The sequence below is a fragment of the Hetaerina americana genome, unplaced genomic scaffold, assembly GCF_022747635.1.
Source record: "Hetaerina americana unplaced genomic scaffold, ioHetAmer1.1.p SCAF_5, whole genome shotgun sequence".
Classification (NCBI taxonomy): domain Eukaryota; kingdom Metazoa; phylum Arthropoda; class Insecta; order Odonata; family Calopterygidae; genus Hetaerina; species Hetaerina americana.
The window spans coordinates 9,102,469-9,122,914 of NW_027287095.1; the positions used below are offsets into that span (position 1 = coordinate 9,102,469).

The following is a 20,446-nucleotide window of genomic DNA, read 5'->3' on the forward strand; positions in this document are numbered from 1 at the left end:
TTATATATTTTCTATCTTTGGAAGTACTTTGCTCACTCAGCAAACGAATGACGAAAAAAATTCCTTGGAACAGATCAATAGTTATAAGTCAAAGGTAATAATTTATGACTGACTGCCTCGTCAGTTACTCGGATACATATTGCCTTCCGATCAAGCATACCGTCCAAATCAAAATGATAAAAAAAAGATCGATAAAACAGACCGATATGGAAACAAGCACACGACTCGTAAGAAATCCGCACGAAAAAAACGCAATCAAATAAAAATCAACCGATCAAAATAAATCACGGCACAGGGGACATGAGACGATCGCCTTGAAAAAATCTACGAACGTCGCAGGGGCGAGGGTCACGCGCAGAAGGACGGAAAGGGAATCGTGGCATGAGCACAAGAGGTGGAGAAACGTGAACCGTGAAGGGGAAACGCGAAACTGAACGCGCACGGCAAGGAAATAAGAGCTCGAATTGGAAAAAGACGCTCCTTGAGCGCACACACATAAAGAGGCTTCCGAGCAAGGGAAACCAAGACTAGGGTAGGACGTGGGAAGAGGAGGAAGGCTTGTGAGTTTGGGGGCCGCGGAGGGTACAAAGGAAAGCACGAGTCACTCTGGTCAACAGCGGGCGCGGAAGCTAATTCCCCATTCGCCGACTATATACCTCCACACATACCACCCACACATACGCCGCGCCGCCCCTCCGGCATTCCTCCATCAGAGCATATTTCCCCGTGGACCTCCGGAGATAGGGAAGGTGGAGAAGGGGGGGTGCTGGGGGGGGGGGTTGAGGAGAAGAAGGGGCAATCGCTCCGAGCCCTACCCCCGCCGCACCCTTATCCCTCCCATCTCATCCCTCCCTGCCCTCGACACATCACCCTTTTCCGTAGCGCGAGCCCCCAGCATCCGATGTATCTTGGGGATGTGGAGAGGGACGGGAGATGATGAGGGCCAATGAGATGCGTCGGGGATCGTGACGCTTCGGCTTCGACGGGCCAATGAGCGACGCGGCTCTGATGCCCGGGTGGAAGTGGCGGGAACCGCTCCAGCTCGGGCGGGAGGGTAGCGGGGGAGAGAGGAGGGGCGGGAGAGGGGTGCTGCGTGAGGGGGGAGAAGACAAAGAAGCACACGCGACATTTGGTGGAAGGAAGTGCAGCGCGAAGGGTGTCGCGCCATCCAGAAGGGAGCCGACGCCGAAGACCTCTCGGCCCCGTGCCTCTGCTGTCTCTTTCGCTCTCCCTCCGAAGACCGCCGGGGGCCACACACTCAAACCTCCTCCCACCAACGCGGGGCCCGAAGAGCCGCTGAGGGACTTGCAGCCACCCATCCCATCCCTTCGCCTCACCCCTCTGCGATCTTCGTCCTCCACGAGTGTCAGTGCCGGGTGCCGCCCCCGCTAGTGCCATGGGTAACTGGGTGGAAATACCTCGGGCAGTTGTCTGGAGTAGAAGCTGATCTCAAGCCGGTGCGACATTGCGGTTTCCCACGCAATTTATGCATCCCAGGGTCATTGCCTCGTCGAGAGTGACGCAACATTAGCCACTGCTCCCATTAGGTGGGGAAAATATAGCTCAAACTAAACATAACTTGACCCCTCAAGGAGGAATTGCTCTGAGCCTGCAACCGGGAGCCTTGGAAATATCATTCCAGAAGTATTTTAGTTCGTCGACTATTTCAACTTATTGGCGATCGCTGTATATTAACTAGGAATTTAATGGCGTACGAAATGAATTTAAATAGGAATAACCATTTACTGCGCTGGGGGACACATAGTCCCGATAAAAATAGGCAAGCTCTAGGATCTCATTAAAACTGATTAAAAAGAAGAACAGAAGTTTACGATGGTAAAACATAATACAGAGAAATCTAATAGGAACTACCGGTAATTTTGCACGACGAAACCATGGCAAGGATAGCCTAAATAAAATCCATTTCCTTTTCTGTTTCGCGTATCAAAAAACCCATATATCGCCATATAACCGCAAAATGGCCATCGATTTAAATCCCAAGACAACTCTCCCTGATAAGAAGCGCAATTGAAATCGTGTCTTGACTATAAAAGCTTGATCAATCGCGAAAACTCCACTAAATCTAGACTGAAATCGCGCGAGATGGTAACACAGTGATCAACAACGCGAACAATCTTTCCGGATATTCAAACGGAGCCTTCGTTCAACCACCGAGAGTTCGCGGCTAAAGGATGCAGCACGCCCTGCCCCACTTGGGAAACCCGGGGGGTCCGGGCGTGGGCAGCAGCGGGGCCGCCGCCACGGCTGCGGCCGCAGCGGCTGCCGCGGCTGCTGCCTGCTGGCTACCCCCGGCCGACGTCATCCTGACGGTCGGTGGCCGACCCTTCGCCGCGCACCGCGCAGTTCTCTCCGCCCACAGTGGCTACCTCAAGGCCCTCCTCGTGGCGTCCGACGCCTCCGTCCCACCCCCCACGCCCACCATCTCCGTGCCCAACGTCAGCCCGGACTCCTTCGCCCCCCTCCTCGCCTTCATGTACTCGGGCTTCCTCGACCTGGGCCCGGACAACATTTACGGCGTCCTCCTGGCTGCCCACCTCCTCCACATGCCGCGCGCGCTCGCCTTCTGCCGCGCCTTCCTGCTACACCAACAGCAGAGGAGGACGGCCCTCGCGGCGGCCCTCGCCTCCACCGGCCATCACCTGCCCCCGCCACCACCACCACCGCCCACCCCGCCGCCCAAGCCCATCCTCAAGCCCATCCCGAGCCGTAAGATGCTTCCGGTGCTGGTGCCACCGCGGTGGCCGCCCTCCCACCGGCCGTCACCCCACTCCCCCCCGCATCTCATGCACACCCCGGAGGCGAGCCCCTTCCGGGCCGTCATCTCGACGTCTTCCTCCTCGTCCATCTCACCGGGACTGTCGCCCCTCCAGCCTACGCTGCAGCCCCCGGTCCCACCGCCCATCCTCCACGTGCCCTTCCACCCGGAGAGGCCCTATTCGCCGCCCATCCACCACGCCGACCCGGGGCCGTCCAACCCCAGCAACCGCACCCCGTCCTCTCTCTCCCCGTGCCCCTCCTCACTGCCCTCCTCCAACTCCCCCTCGCCCATCACCTCCTCGCCCTCCCTCTCCATGGCCTCCAACTCGCGTACGCCGCCACCCTCCGCGCAGCCTAACCAGACGCTGACCCCCGCGTGCCCCTCCTCCTCCAAGGCACCCTCCACCTCCGGCGGCAGGGCCGGCACCGGTGGTACGGGCAGCGAGCCCAACGTCTCCGTGCCCTCCTCGTCCTCCTCCACCGTCTCCTCCACCAACTCTACGGCGGGCCCCAAGGTCGTGCTGGACGTGGCTTGCTGCGACGGCCCCGTCCGATTCCACAGGGTGCTCAACGACAACTACGGCCTCGAACTGGGCCAGTTGCTGGGAGAGAGCGTGGCGGAGAGCGAAGGTGGGACGGAGACTTTAACGGTGGTGGGGGAGAGGCCCGTACTCCTGACGGCACCCGAAAAGGGACCCGTCGAGAGGCCTTCCATGGGTCAGGACGTGGGTGAAGCGGCGGGCGTGGTGGAGGGCGCCAGTCGGGACGATTCTTCCTCGGTGGACGTCGATTCCATCAGCTCCGACGCCTCCAAGTCGCGAGCATCGACGGCCAACACCGCCTCCGAGCCGCTCTACCGATGCCTGTACTGCAACCACACCTTCAAGAGCCACTACTGTTACCAGAAGCACACCAGGAGACACATAAACCCAGTGGCCCTCGAGCTGGGAACGGCCGGAGCCCCTGGCTGCGGAGTGGCGGGGAAGTTGAAGGCCCAGGTGGTGGTCAAGGAAGTCAAACTCCTCGACATGAACGTTCAATATTACCCGTGCAAGACGTGCGGCTCCAAATTCCCCTCATATTACTTCGTTCACAAGCATAGGAAGATGTGCCACGCTGGGGAGATCGGGGAGGGCGGGGCGATCCCAAATCAACCTCAGCAGCAGAATCCACCGCCGCAGGAGGGTAATGCGGAAGGGAGGGACAGGGAAGGGACGGCAATCTCAGAGGGCGGGAAGTCGGAAGGTGGTGGAGAAGGGGAGGCGTCCGGATGCGAAAGGAAGTTTGCGCCCGTGTCAGAGGCGTCGTTGTCCGGGACAGAATGCCAGCCCAAGATTGACTTCAGCCCAGTGTTCAAGTCGGAGTCGGGAGGAGGGAAGTGGTAACAGGAGACGCCACCCGCCACGGTGCGAGTGGGAACTATGGATCCCGCCGATGACCAAAGGAATTCATAATAAATGACTACCGAACCACGAAGCTACCCCACCCGATTCCCTCTTTTCATTGTCATCCGACTAACCCCCATACTAACGGCACAGGAAACTCTTGTTAAGTGAATAAAAAATACGACAATTACTCTTAACATCAATTGCTAACGTTCCCAAAGAGGCCAAAAACTGTATCTCGTGTTGGATTAGCAATTTACGTGCAAAATAAAGAGTGTCCGTGGGACGTTTAACGATGGTGCGCGTAAAATTAAATCTAAATGATTTCGACGTTCCTCTAAAGATGCTAAAAGGGTCCAAGTGACTATATCAGTATTACAAAAATTCATTCCTCTATTGAACCAAAGTACACCGCCATGTAGTGAAAAATATTTAGTGGAGTGTCGATTGATACGGATGGCTACTGGTGGCTCAAGAAGGAAACACTTTGACTTATGCCAGAAGAGTGCGGCTCAACCGTGTGTTTCATGTGATGTGTTCCAAAAATCCTGGAAAGTGAGCAATGCAGAAAGTGGAAAGTGGTACTCACCCTGGTTGTCGACACATTCTTCGTCGCTACTGTCGACTTCCTCCTTTTTCTTCTTCTTCTCCTCTTTCCTCCTCTCCTTCTTGCTTTCCAACTTCCCTTCACTGCGGAGTGAAAAGAAGAAAAGCTCAAAATACAAGGAAACGTAAAAAATAAACACTTTATTTTCGCATTTATACATATCACCAAATCCTGGCGCTTCTTCATCGTTTTGTTTACTTGTCGTGAAACTTTAAACATAAGATCCATCCTCAGCCAACATGGAACTCCCCGATCGTTGTGAAATTGTAGTGGGCAAATTTATTCCAATTAGTGCATCATTGAGGACTTGTTTATGAATGGCAATGCCTCTGCTACATGGAATTGAAATTGTGTTGTAAATATATTCCGATTTGAAAACATCATCATGTCTTTTATTTGCATTAATTGAAGTGAAAACCCACTAGCCGCCCTCCCAATCTTTTCAGCTATAATTTATCCACGATATAAACATAATAATTATGCTTAAGTATTCATTAATAGTTATTTAAATCGAGGATAAATCCTTGGAAAGCACATAATTTAATTTGTGGTTGAATTCAGTGATTTTTAAACCATTACGGTTTTGGAAAAACGAAAAGAAAAACAAATCGCTTCAAAATTCACAACGTGCTACATATTCGACATCAAACGCAATTTGCGAAAAGTTTTATTGCAATTTTCCCAAGTCGAATGATAAGGTAAGAGATTAATCTTCCCTTATTGGATAGAAGGGTGCAAAAGCCATCGACGGTCTCACAGGAAAGCAATTCAATCAGCGAGATTGAAACCTACCCCCTTCTCGATAGATTCTACCAAGCATCAGCAGATGAAGATTAGAATCATGGGAGTGGTCCAGAGATTTGCATAGTAATCTTGCAAATGAAGGAAATTTGAATTTCATCATTTTGCGGAAAGTAAAACATTTTCAAACGACTTACAGCGATAGGCCTTCGGTTATCTCTCCGGCCCCATCATGCACCGAAAAAATTTAAGGCTGCTACTTCGGCGAAATTACAAAAAAGGGACCATTTTTATTATTACTATTAAGCTATCACGCATTTATTAAAAAACTAGTCAATCGATTTTACGACTTAAAAGGACCTGTCACATAGATTCAATCTACTATTGGTAGTCTTCTGGATTTCGAAAATCGGAAAAAATTTCTGTTACAATAGAGAAGAAAAAACGAGGTTGAATTTCCACATTGGTTTGTGATCGCTAACTTATCATAGTTTCAGCATAAAAATTCCATAAACGAGGAATTGGCACTAAAACACCGAAATCATGATTTATTGCAAGTAATAAATCAATTTTCTCTCTTGCAACACGATTATAGAGTAAAGCCACTAAGTAAAGCCCGAAACACTTTCCTGACAAAAAATACTGTAAATATTAAGTTACAAGTTGCTTTTTTAGAGATGTTAAGTTATGATAAATGGGTAAAAAATGAAAAGGTGGACGCACTATGCGACCGGTTAGCGCAAGCAATTACTACACGAAGGCATAAGGCATGAACAAATAAAAAATTAAATGGTGAAGACGGAACACAAATACCCATAATTCAAACATTTATTGAGACTGTGTGTCAAGAATGCCTTAAATAACTTTGCATGAGGTTCATACGTAAGGAGATCATCGGACACATAATATTTATGACATAATCTAACAGCTTGCGTGGAACGGATTTAACAAATAGAATTTCAACTTTAAAAAGGACACTATACTCCAAGAATAATGCTGTAATTTAGTCACCTTGAACCACCTAGAAAGATGGTGCACCAATATGACTCATGACCACACGAAGACGTGTCATGAAATTAAGGAGTGACATTTTTCCTTCCAATATCTATGGGTAAAAAATGAATAAATGAAAGATGAACTAACATTTCCGTAATTAGGTGTTTACGACTGCCACATTCCGTCTGTCCTTGCAATGTAATTATTAAGACTAAGTCAATATCCCCCTCTTGCACAAGATTCCTGTACCATTCTGGCGACTTCTAGCTTCGAGAATCCTAGAAATTTGGTACACTGCGCGGAAAGTAAGGTAACAAGGTCTCGAGTCCACAAGTTACAAGCTTCGTCACAGACAAAACTTAGGTTAAGTTGGTTGAAAAAATCGATAAATATGAGCTACAAACTAATTGCAGTAAATGGGAAATATGACGGGCATGAAAATATATGAGGTTCACTTCATAATTGCCATATCATCTTTCCCAAGCATTCTACTAAAACATTATTATTAGGCTATTGAGATAAATTAACAAAACGGTAGGAAAAGTGGATCCAAGGCATATATTGAGTGGTAATGTTTAGTTGAAGACCCATTGAGGGGAGAATGCAGGGTAAGTGAGCAGAGGGAGAAAAAGAATACACGGGTTGATCGGAATGAAGTGAGGCGGAATGTATACAGAGTTGAAAAATATCATAAAAGTGTAACGGTGAATACTATCGGGCGCAGTAAGGCTTAGGAGTGTAACAGATCTATTCTCCGTGTTCATATAAATGCATTGACTAGAACACCAACATCAATAACAATCAACGCTGTCTTTATGATTCTTGGGATGTGTATAAGAGGCAACCTTCACAAGTATTATCAACGCCCATTTATTAACAGAAAAAGCAGTTTCATTCTTTAATGCATGCTTTCTCGTACCACGAGTTTTAAAAAATGTAAACAATGTTCGCGATAAAAACTATGAACTTCAAATAGTAAAAATAAATTAATTATTTCGAGTTTCATCTCGCAGAGATATAACATTTGTGAAACTTAACTATTACCACAGTAATCAACCAGAAGGTTGGCCTTGATTGCTGAGAGTAGAGGGCAATTACCCCCAAAATTATCCCGATGTCGTGTGGGATAAGAATTCACGGCGGCCGGGGGCCATTTCCTGATCTAGTACAACAATACGGTTTTCCAAGAGATTAAAGTAACCCCAAACCTTGGTGGCTTTAGATGGCGGCTATGTCCAAAGGCATCACCCGAGATTTGAAACCGGGACACTAAGGTCAGTAGCCAAACGATGCAACCACAACGGTACCACGCTCCTCATCATGTCAATCATCACCAGTATTGGTAATCTACCCATAGAAGATGCATTTTGAATTATCAATAAAACTCTTAGGTCACAAGTATGCTTATTGCGTGGGATTTTCTCACGTTTGCCATTTACTATTTCCTTTCCTCATTGTGCATGCCATAGACCTGCCTTCAGGCCATCCAGAAGGTCTACTCTCTTCCTTCCTGTAACCATCTTGGAAAGAAATATGATATCAATCACTTTAAGGGTCTTTGAAATATGAACTTGCCAAGACGTTTCTGCTATCAGCGTATATTACGTGAAATAACGGTGATTCGAACCGATGGCGTCCCCTAATAAAGCTTTCACGAGTCTCCCCAACAGCATTCACCTTGGACCACTTCGGTCCTTAGGACCCTTATATGCTATTACCATCGTATAGTCGGCGGGTCGGGCGCCTTGCCTGCCGACTCTGCTGGGACCATTTTCAATCCAAGAATGCAGCTTGCGACTCACTATTGCATAGCATTAATTAGCATACTTTCAATCCAAAAATGATAAGTGGATTTTGTATTATATCATGAAACTAAGTATCTGATTTCACACTGGGCGTAAATGACTATCACAGCGCGCATAAGAATGCAAAAAGGGGGGGATGTACTTCAAATTTCTCACGCGGCCGAGAGACGGACACAATAAAAATTGCACGGAGACAAATTGACGAATATTTAGTGACGGTGAACGGATAAACGCAATCGCGTATCCCACGGGGTGAGCAAAGTCTCGTGAATATTTTGAATGTCAGCAAAAGCAAGCTCACTATTCTTGCTCATAATTAAGATACGGCGCACTGCCTTATCATTTGTCAACGCCGATAGTCGCAATCGAATAATTCAACGCCCAAGCCAGTTCTGGCGCTCCCCAAAGACAATTCCAGTGTTGTACTTCAGCTTAAGTCTAATTGTTCACACGTTTCGCAAAGAAAATGGAACTACGAATCTTCACGAAAAAACACGCACAAAGAAAATAAGGGAGAATAAAAAAATCTTTTAAGTATGAAAAATCCTCACTAAAAAATATTGACGGACGACACGTTAAACTAGAGGTCACCTTCTTTACCGCCTGAATGAACAATTATAGAGATTTAAACAACGGATTTAGGTAATCATAAATAAATTCGTGTCACAGAGATCACCTTATTAGTAAATAATTTATCGAGGGAATCTCGTAAATACAACCGCTGAAGCGTTGGTATCGAGTAATGGAAATAAATGTTTTCATAATCAAATGCGCAGGCCCTTCCTCGCACCAAGCATTTTGAAATTATTTTCCTATTCTACACCAGGTGAAGCTTTTTTAGTCATATAAATATGGCGTGGAAAGCACTTAATAATTGAAATAGACTTGACGAGCCAATTTTCATGAAGTTACAAGCTGGCATCTCTACAAACTTAATGTGAAGAATCTGCCTTCATCCATACATCGTACGTACTTCCCACATGAAGTTTCCAAATTTTAAATTGAAACATACATACATATATTCTTCAGTACTTCTACTCCATAAAATTATACTCTTCAGAAAAGTCTTTTCTGTGGAGGTGTCATGGCGCGGATTCTCAGATTTTCATTCGGCTGCATTTCAGTACTTTTCAAGGGTGCTAAGAACACAAATGTTCTGATTTCTCAGTTATAAATCACGTCAAGTTGACCCCTCTAAATATGAAAATGTGAATGCGCATAATTGTCCCGGGTCATCGTTGACAGAGTTTTGCGCACCCTTCCTCTTTCTCGTAGCCGCACACCTCATCCCCATTCGATTATCTCCCGTTGCCTTTTATCTCCGGCCCAGCCTTGCCCGCGAGACTCGTTATTGATTGTATTCCCGAGGTTACGATAGGATTTCGACGGACATAGGACTAACCACAGCTATTTTCCTACGCTTCGCCCAACCCAACAATAAACACTTCAGCGAAAAAACCCATCTTCAACTCTTAGTCTCCATTCGTTCCATCCGGGGTGACGATTCATTTCCTCCGCGTCCCCCATGCTCAATTTGTGTTGTGCGTAACTTGATTACCCGTGGCCAACTTACAACGACAAAAGCATCCTCGAAATCCACAAGCAAATGCATTCTGCTATATTCTGTATTCCTTTCTAGTGCTCTCGTTACCTCTGTGTCATTACGTCTACATCTTCTCTTGATCGAAACCCGACATGATCTTCCCGAAATTAATCACTTTCCCTCAGTTCCATCCTTCTGTCAATCATCGTACTATATTAGCTACACAAAAAGCAAACCTATGGTCCTATTAACCTCACATAATACCAAGTTTTTCCTTTTTTTTGGGATGAAAACCATCACTGCTCAAAAAAAGAATTCTCATCCAAGTTCCTCCTCCCTCATTCTAATCGCTAAGAACGAACCCAAAGAAGAACTTTTCCTTTCCCGTTTTCCCATATCCTTTAGTACTTTTGCAGGGGTGCTATCTACACCCACAACTAATGCTTGGTAACATGCATTCAAAAATTTGAACTTATTCTATTTTCCGAATATATTCAACAGATTCAGGCGAGATGTAGCGGAAGTTCGTCATTAAAACGCGTTGTACGTTACAAAAAAAATCCGTGGAAAAGTGCAAATTTGTTTTTCACATACACTATTCTCATTTAAATATTGGTATAATAATGAAAAATGGGTGTTTTGAGAAGTCATAATTTACTTCTCCAAGCATTCATTCAGATCAAGTAATATATTGGGTACACCACATAGTTTTTCATTTGCCACATCATGGTCCCCTCATACTTTACACACAGAAAATAATGCATTCTAATTTTTTTAACAATTCTTCTAACAAATCACAGCCAGTCCTACAAAATTTTAGTGTAAATAAAATCTATTCAACCAAGAAACAACAAAGCATAAAAATGTCAAAGAATGTGACCACCGTTATTCTGCAGGTTATCACAGCATGAGGTTGCAGGCGTTTTCCCCCCGGGTTTCTCCAAGTTGATATTCTTGACAGCTTATGCATAGAAACCCAGAAGAAGAATGCTTTCAATGCGGACGAAAAAGGCTACCAAATAACCAATTTAATCTCAAAAAGGAAAATATACAAACATTCCATCTTCCCATTTACCTCAACCTCAATGGCATTCATAGTTAATAAAAAATTTAGCGACATCCACTTTGCATAATTATACCCCATGATTACGTGTTTTTTTCAAGGACAAAAATGTTTCAGTTTTCTTCGTCCATTTCAAACCTACCCCAACTCCACAAACAACAATAATGTGATTTGAATTATTTACATTCTGACACACAACCATACATCGAGAAGTAAGTCTGATGCAAAATGTCATCTTATATTATTGCAACACCTCATCAAGTAAGAACACAATGCCATTTATAAGATTACACATTTTTAGTTTGTGCCCTGAAGGTTTAAAACAAAGGCATCGTAAAGCAAATGTCTTCCATTCTTTAAAGAAACATAAATCTCTGATGAAAAATTGGAGAAAGCCTTGAATATTCCCTCGCCAATTTTTTAATGATATGTCAGTGACAATTATAATTAATTGAAACATATTTTATAAAAATTCCTTCATTTTTGAAAAATTTAGTTTTCACACTGCAACTAGCTATTTGAATTTTGTCAAAACCTACCCACATAAAAGTGGTTATATCTCTCTAAAGAGTTTCATGAACTAATGTATTTATAATTAAGTTAAATGGCAGCAATGAACCATCAAATATTCTATAGATTCAATGGTATCAATATTTTCTTTCCAAAAATATTTTCAATTATTAGAATTTATTTTTTTGCTCCTAAATTCTGATTCGCCCAATAATTGTAACCAAAGTCTCTGGATCTAAGATTGAATAGGGTTTCAGAAATAGAATAGAGCTAGAATACTGCCAAAAGCTAAATTCATGTAAAATTTCATTGAGCAAATCCATTATGAATGTCATAATTTGGTTTGTCACTGAGATGGTATTGAAGAATCACCAAAGAATGATGGCAAATATTATTTTTCAGATATCCCATGCTTCTATTGCCCACTATTTTATTAGACTATACCAAATAATTTATTTTCAAGTTTAATGTCAAAACAGAATTCAAATTATCAAACCAATTTAACTATGACATATTAATTGAACCCACAGAAGCTAAGGTTAAAAAGAATTCTTTAAAAAAATATAATGGATTCTGATTTTGAACATTAGGTAATAGTTTTAAATGGGTAATATTATCAAAAGATCTCTGATTTACACTAAGAACAAATTTGCATAAAAGGAAGATAAATCTATCTTTAAGCCTTCTTATAATCCATATTTTTATAGTTGACTGCACATGCAATGAGCTATATTTTCACTATTAACCTGCAATGTGAAAGACTTTTATGATACTAATTGGACTACATTATATACTTCCATATTTCTTCATAATGTTTATTAATATATTAATAATACAAGGGTTGTCTGAAAAGTTTCCTACCTCAAAATGAACATGGCAACACTCTTCCTCAAACATGAAAAACGTGTTTGCACATCCATTGATAGGTAATCACCAAACTTCCAGGTGCCATTTTAGACAGTTATGTTCGACAATCATTGGAGTGAGCAGCTGAGGGGTTTGTTTTGTGAAAATTGAGAAAATTGAGTATTGAGCTGTCATTAAATACTTGTTTTTGAAAGGCAATACACCTAAGCAAATGAAACAAGTAGGAAGCTGTGTATGGGGAGTCTGCAGCATTATTTATGACCATAAAATTTTGGGAAGCTAAATTAAAACATGCCCCTACCAACTTGGCTGATGATAAGCATTCAGGACGAACTAAAATTGCAAAAACCACCAATAACATCAAAAGAGTTCACCAAATAGTACTACTGGATGATCATCTTATAAAGGTTAGAGAGTTGGCCGAGATTATGGGCATAGCAAAATAATGTGTTTATCATACATATTGACTGAATAATTGGATATGCACAAGCTATCTGCATGTTGGGAGTTGCGCTTGCTCACTTTGAACCAAAAACACATTTGAATGAACATTTTCAAGGCCATGTTGGAGCGGTTTAAGCAAATCGATTCACATTGTCAACTCGTAACTGTAGATAAAACTTGGACCCACCACTACACTCTTGAGGAGAAAGAACAGTGAAAACAGTGGACAGCAGAGGATGAACCTGCTCTATAAAAGGCAAAGACAGTTCCATTGGCCAGGAAGGTCAAAGCGACTGCTTTTTGGGTTAGTCTAAGGATTGCACAAACCAATTATCTTCAAAAAGATAAAACAACACCAGGATAGTATTACCCGTCATTACTTGACAAGCTGTAGGTGGACATTGCAAAAAAAACACCGCATTTAAGGAAGAAGAAAGAACTTTTCCATCAGGACAATGCACCTGCTCACACTTTGGCGGTCGCCACGACCAAAATTCATGAATTGCACTTGCACTGCTTGTATCCTGGCCTTAAGTGACTTTTTTCCGTTTCCTAACCTTAAAGTTTGCTTGGAGGACAGAGGTTTTCATCGGACAAGGAGGTTATCACATACGCAAACACCTATTTTGCGGAGAAAGGCATCAACTACTATTTGGAAGGATTTAAAAAGTTAGAGCGTTGCTGGAAAAGGTATATCACCTTAAAAGGAGACTAAGTTGAAAAGTAAAAATAAATTTGAAGAAAAAATGCATTGTTTATTAGGGAGGAAACTTTTCAAACTACCCTCATAAGTTCCTCAAAATTCATCTTTAATATTAATTTTTACTGTACTTAGTAATGCAGTAGATAAAATAGCAGCAGCGAAACAACACTTGTTTTACCCTAATAGTTACATTCGAAACTAATAGCTTCCATTTAATTATTCCAACACAAAAACTTTTCTGCGCACATCCATGTTGAGATAAGTGACTAAAAACCACACAGTTCTTCAATGAAATTATACAGACGGTACTTTTACAAATGACTTCCAATCCGTTAATCCAATTGTAATTTAAAATGTACCTTATTCTATACAAGTAGCAGAGCATATCCTCATTAGAAACAGTTGGTTAAACTCTTCATGATAATAATATGAATTATAATGCCATAGTTCCAACTGATTATATTATATTGTATTACTTTTTAACTAGAAATCTATTAATAATAATTATTACAAATGCATTGATAATTTTGGGCCAATTCCCAAGGCATGCACTTTTGCATTCAGACAAAAAAATGTACTAACATATTATGCACAAAAGGCATATCACTGCATATATCACATGGGGTCATATCAGCCCTAACACAAACAATGTTTACCTTCAATTCGAGCCAACTTTTTTGTATGGTCTCCAATATAAACAATATCCTTCTTCCTTAGTATGCCAGAGGTATATATTTGTTTTCCTGACTCTAGCAAAATCACAAATGAAAAACATAAAAAATGCATACTATCAAGTCAGAGGATATCTCTTTTCATTTAATTAATTTCCTTAATCACATCTACTCTTCATGAGATAAATAATTACAAACAGATGTTAATATCCAGGACTCACTGATTTTCCTTAGCATATCCCTTTAAAATAATAAAAAGATGGTTGATGCAGCATTTTATTATGGAAAACAGGGTTATACCACTGACTGACTGCCCAATCCTAAGACACACAAGTTTGTATATAAAGTATTGGTAATAATTTTTTTCCTGAATTGTGTGTGAAGTGCTGAATTCAGACCATCGATTAAATATGCACGTGATCACAGACCGTATTGACATTGATCAGATGGCACACATTTAACACTGAAAATTTGGCGATGGGAAAGATCTGCCCTAAGCTCAGCCCCAAGGTCTAGATGGGCGACCAAGAGCAGAGTCGAGTGCAAAGACTTGCAAAGACCTTCTGCAACAGCATCATAAAAATCCTCCTCTACCCCCCTTACATTCCTAACTCAGCACGAGCAGACTATATCCTATTCCCAAAAGTGAAATGGTCCCTCAAAGGAGACCACCGTGGGATCCTAAGTGCCGTCAAAGAAGCTGGCATTCGTACCCATAAGGACCTTCTGGAATCCACCTACCAGGGAGCCTTCGAGTTGTGAAAAAGCCACTGGCAAAAGTGTGTCGATACTCAAGGAATGTACTTGGAAGAATTTTAAGGCATTGCAGAAATATCTGAAATTGATATATTTTTCTGTAACTTTTCCCGATACCTTTCATATAAATCATTTAAGTCATGATATGAGTCCTTAGGGTGCCAATATATCACATTGAATAACAATTTGTGGCTGTACAAAAGTTATTGCAACTTCTGGTTACTACTTGGGCATTGAGGATAGTAAATAACAAATGGGTCACTATAATCCTAAAAATTGTGATGCAGAATCCCAGTAACCAGGTGTAGAATGATGATATTTCATTCAAAATAGCAGCTATATCATTCATTCCCATTCTCATGTCACCATAACTATTGCTTCACCACCTTGCAACACGTGACAGCCATTGGATATGGATTTTTAGTAAACTTCTAGTCAACTCTCACAATTTATATTTAATGCAAAAACTTTGTTTGCATTTCACTAATTCATAAGGCTCAAGAATCATGCACTAAACTTTTCCCAAAACTTCCACTTCTCCAAGCCTCCCAATTTTCTTGAGGAAAAATAAATCTGGTATGATAGAACTTTCAATATATGCTCCTTTGATAAAGAAACAAAAATGATTCCACAGAAGAGAAGCTCCAATGAGACATTTTTTAAACATTCATATTACTGTTAGACATATTTTAAATAGGCCATAGCATCTGCGGTCAATGGAATTTTTAATTTTTAGAGGAAATGTGCACAACCTACTCTCTTCATATAAACTCTAAATTGAGTAAAAGTTGTTAAATTAAGATCTTTTTACACATTACACCTTACAGATGTTCGTAGCCAGATTCATCACTGCATGTAATACAGACAAACTAATGCCATAATTGCTCCCAGCATTACATGCATCAGCTAATCACTCAATCTGCAACATATTTGGGCAAATTTTCATCTGAATATTGTGTTTATGAAAATGTGGTGTTCCCCACAAGTATTTAGTATGGAAATGTTTCATTTTACATCGGTTCTCAAGGGCAAGTTCCAATATGTAAGTTTAGACGGAGGACTTTCTGCTACCATAATTTAGGTCTAGTATTTTGAGAGAAATTGATGAAATTTAGAGAAATGAGGAAATTGAAACCTTTCCTCTGATAATGATAATTAATTAAATTAAATAAAAGAGAGGCCAATCCTCACCTTGATTCCAATTCACAATGGAAACAATTCTTTTCTAATTAAGTGCCCCTGCCTTGACTAAGGCTACTATGAACAAGGATACTTCATGAAACTGAAAAATAATCCTCACGATTAGGTATTTTCAATGATTTTGTCAAGATCAAAGAGAAAAATGAAAGTGATTCAAACGATAAAATTTCAAATACATTCCCAGTAAATAGTAAGTTGGGTGGTTTATTCCAAACAAAATCAACTATGGTAATTTTAAATATCCTGTGGAGTGGCTATCAGTTTTATAAGTGAGGCTGAGTCTTTCAGAGGTATCCTGACAAGTATTAATGAGCTAGGTTTCATAATTTACTGATAGATCAAAATGTTTTTTAGAGAATTTCTGAAAACCTTAATAATCAGCTCATATATGAGCTGATTATTAATTTAGCGTGGCTTATTTATAAGCTAGCCTATGAATCAGTTACTTATTGATTTTGCTAATTAGTTACTGAATTAGTTGAGGAATGAACCAACAATTAACATCAACAAATGCTTCTTAAGGGTATTTTAAACATAAAATAAATGGGTTAAATCAAAAGAACTGCCCAATTTGTGGATTCGTAATTACTCACTCGACATTCCTAATGAAAAGTGTAATCGCTAGCACTTTTAAATTTATTATGCCTTCATTTACTAAATTAATTCCTTTTCTAAAACCTTAAGCCTAAAGAGCATACATCTTACTACCATTTCCATACCCAGTTCCAGGATAAAATAATATTTAGCCACATAAGAAGGTTGTTTCTTTGACAATGATAATTCAAATGAATCTTCAACGTAATTATTTCCAATAATAGGTCTTCATTTGACTAGCACCACTGTGCCTTGAGGATATCCATTGCATGGATAAATATTAAAGACAAACCAATTTAACTCAAACTGTATGCAAGGGCAGTTAACAGTTGAATGATGGACTCCCCAGACACCAATCCTTTGAAGAATATCCCAGTTGAAGAATTTAAGAAGGGTTAACACCCCAGTCAATGAAGTTTTTGTCTTCACTGAATAATTAAACTTGTTATTTTTTCACAAAACTTTGGCAAAAAAATACCAAGTTAAATTATTTGATGACAATGAATTTTCACAAAGTAGAGCCTAAATCATACAATTAAAGTTTTAGCCTTGTCCTATTAGGTACAATAAACCTGGAAAGTGCTTAAGAGTAATTGAATCACTTAGTAATAAGGAGAGTAAAACATTCCAAAGAAACTGCGGGAGATGCCGCAACAGTAACTTTTAACGCAGTCATCCACTAATGTGCATTTCAATGCAACAATTTTAGAGTGTAAAAATCATTGGCCATGACTGGGATTCGAACCCAGATCCCTCAATATCCGGTCAAGTGCTTTAGCCAATTAAGCTATCCAGGCGTCCCCTAAAACTCTGAAATTTTTGGGGCTTTTTTAAAGGAAAAAGATGTTGCGACGAAATACCGCACATATAATCACAGGCGCATGACTACGAATGCCTGTGACATTGTATGCACGGTATTTCATCTCAACATCTTGTTTCTTTAAAAAAGCCCCAAAAATTTCAGAGTTTAACAGGACACCTGGATAGCTTAACTGGCTAAAGCACCTCGACCGGATATTGAGGGATCTGGGTTCGAATCCCAGTCAAGACAAATGATTTTTACACTCTGAAATAGTTGCATTAGAGTAAAACATGTTCAAGGCAGAATCTGAATATAACAAAAACCTAGCAAAGATAGAAATGTAGGAATCTTAATACATAATAAACCATTAATTTATTTCCAAACTATGTCCCCTCTGAAAACAACACTGAAGTGCTGACAGATAGCATTCATCATAGCTTATTGCATGAATCAAGGACAAACATGCATTTCCTCTAATGAGATTTCCTTGCCCGGTTAGCAAAACCTTGCCCAGACTTTTCCAAAGCATTATACTTAGCCACAATATCGTAAATAGTTGATCCGGGGTTCTAGAAGAATCGAACTAAAGTATAACGCCCAGCGGGAACACTTTTGATAATAGCTGCTCTAAGATTGTACTCTGCACTTGTACGTAACATCTCGGCCATTTTGAGGTTATGACTGTTTACTAGATGCCTATAGCTTTCAAAAACGTCAATCGCACCCTCCAGTGGAATTACAATATGGCGGGAAATCCAAATTGAAAGTTTCCCCAATTAAAGCGCGGCACCCTCTAATTTCAGGCAGAATATTTGCGGATGGCCAACACCTGGCTTGGAGTTGTCTAACAACAACCATGATGACAAACCCCTTTATTGACCAAATTAATTCTAATTGTGGACCGCTGTGCTTCTCAAGATTACCTATTCAGTCACTATAAATGTGTGCCTATGGAATTTGGAATTTTTTCAAGGAAACCCATGTCCATTGTTTCAACTTTTTTAAATGGAAAGTCAACAATCCCATCTTCGGCAGATTGAACTGCACTTGGCTCTTGATCAAAGGTAGACAATAACTGTCTTGAAAGAGAGTTCACTCAGTCAATTTGACATATTTCAATAGATATGAATTTTGGGTCACTCACAATCATCAGTGATTGCAATATTTTTTCTTTATAATTAATATGAAACTTGAGCAAAGACACTCAAACCAAAAACCTACCATCCTGGCAACTAGACCCTCAAAACATTAATATCACCAATACTCCATGGATAGCAATAAGTGATAAAGGGAAATATTTCTATCAAATGGCGAGCTAATAAACAACAAGTAAAACACTTAATGCTAACGAATGCATTATGAAATGACACAACAGTGGACTGTATTTTCCATTAACTGTTCTAAATGATTACCTGAACTGATGATGGCAAAATACTATGGGTTATAACTCAATATGCCAGTTTAGTCTTACAAGATGGAAGTTAGTTGGGTTAAGATTACCATTAGACTTTCAACAGCAATACCCAATAGTTCAACATTAGTCCATCCATCCAAAAAATAGGTTGTCTGCATTAATCCCAAGTCATTTCTGTTTAATCTTCATAGTTCTACCACCCTACATTCAACAGCTAAATAATACCACTTCGGGATGAAGACTTCTGTCTGTTTGGGTTTTCTATTAATATCTTATTTTTCTTTCCAATCAACTCACATTTCCAGGCTTATTTAAACCTCTCATCAAAGACTAATACAATCCAAATATCACTTACCAATATAAATATTAAAATATAGTGCTAGAATAAGCCAATATTTTGTCACAATATCTGAACTAGAAAAATCAAGTGATATTTGACAAACGAAGACTTTTGAGACCTTTAAGAAGCAAGAATCCACAATTAATCTCATACAATCTGAATGTTTTCATGAAAACTTATTACGTATAATATGATTGGGATTTTTTTACGGAAACAGAACTTACAAGGCTGGAAGAGTAGCAGAAGTACATAAAAAGTGCAAAATAATCCTATGCAGCTCAAAGATGCTCAACTCTTGCAAATTAAAATAGTAAAACTGTTCCTTGTATGCAAATTTTCATTAGGAGGAATGAGAGGAATGTACACTCATACTTTCACCAACCCTTCAACTTGCACTATGAATATCATTCCTAGAAGGCAACCCCTATGCTAGTTAGTGACATGATTCTTTTTTATAACAAATTTAACGTATGATATCAGGATTTAAAAATCTTTCACCAATGTGAAGAATAAGAAATAACCAAGCAAGCCACTTTGAAAATTTATGCTCACCACCGACTTCCAGCATTTTTTGCCTAATGCTCTCTTGTGCCTAACATATATGCATGTCACCAACATTAGGGAGACAAAACTTATATGGATAATCAACAAAATAGACTTTCAAAATTCAACTAAAATAACTTAATTTGGCATATCTTCTTATTTGCTCAAGTTCATTTCTTACAAATTAACTTTCTACATTTTTCCAAAGATTACCAGCAGAAATATAGGCTGATTTAAAACAGAAATCGTCTAGTTGTTGAGGTTAAGTATGTCACCACTATGTTATTAGTCTGCAATAATGACTTCCTTAAGGTTATATAGATTTGAGAGTTGATGTAGGAAATACTACTATTGAGGAAAACTGCACTAGGAGCACAAATAAATCTAAGTAAGGTGCCCATGAAAAACTAACATATTTGATCTCCTCATCAGATGATGTGAACCATAGCTCCATAAACAGTATCATTTCTACAATTTTCCTCATTTAATCAAGATCAAAATCAATTTTTATTGTTTTTATAAAGCACAAAATCTACTTGAACTATGTTCATTATTCTGACAGAACTTTACATTTCCAGCTTTGCTATATTTCAGTACACAGCAAAATGCCTGGCATTTAATTAAGACAAAACGAATAATGGACAAATATTGGCCCAATGATATTGCCAAGTATTATGATATCTT

General features: G+C 40.5%; 2 protein-coding genes across 2 annotated transcripts in view; one reads left to right on the forward strand and one right to left on the reverse strand.

The window, feature by feature from the left end:
* The window catches only part of LOC139693503 (nuclear receptor corepressor 1-like), a 154,225-nt gene that overhangs the window by 77,060 nt on the left and 56,719 nt on the right, over positions 1 to 20,446 (reverse strand). Inside the window, exon 8 of the mRNA XM_071591687.1 lies at positions 4,753 to 4,853. Coding sequence (XP_071447788.1) covers positions 4,753 to 4,853 — 101 coding nt within the window. The remainder of the gene's footprint in view (positions 1 to 4,752; positions 4,854 to 20,446) is intronic.
* On the forward strand, positions 2,193 to 4,163 carry LOC139694350 (B-cell CLL/lymphoma 6 member B protein). Its single transcript, XM_071592854.1, has 2 exons — positions 2,193 to 2,630; positions 2,703 to 4,163. The coding sequence occupies exons 1-2, from the start codon at positions 2,193 to 2,195 to the stop codon at positions 4,161 to 4,163; spliced, it is 1,899 nt and encodes a 632-aa protein (XP_071448955.1).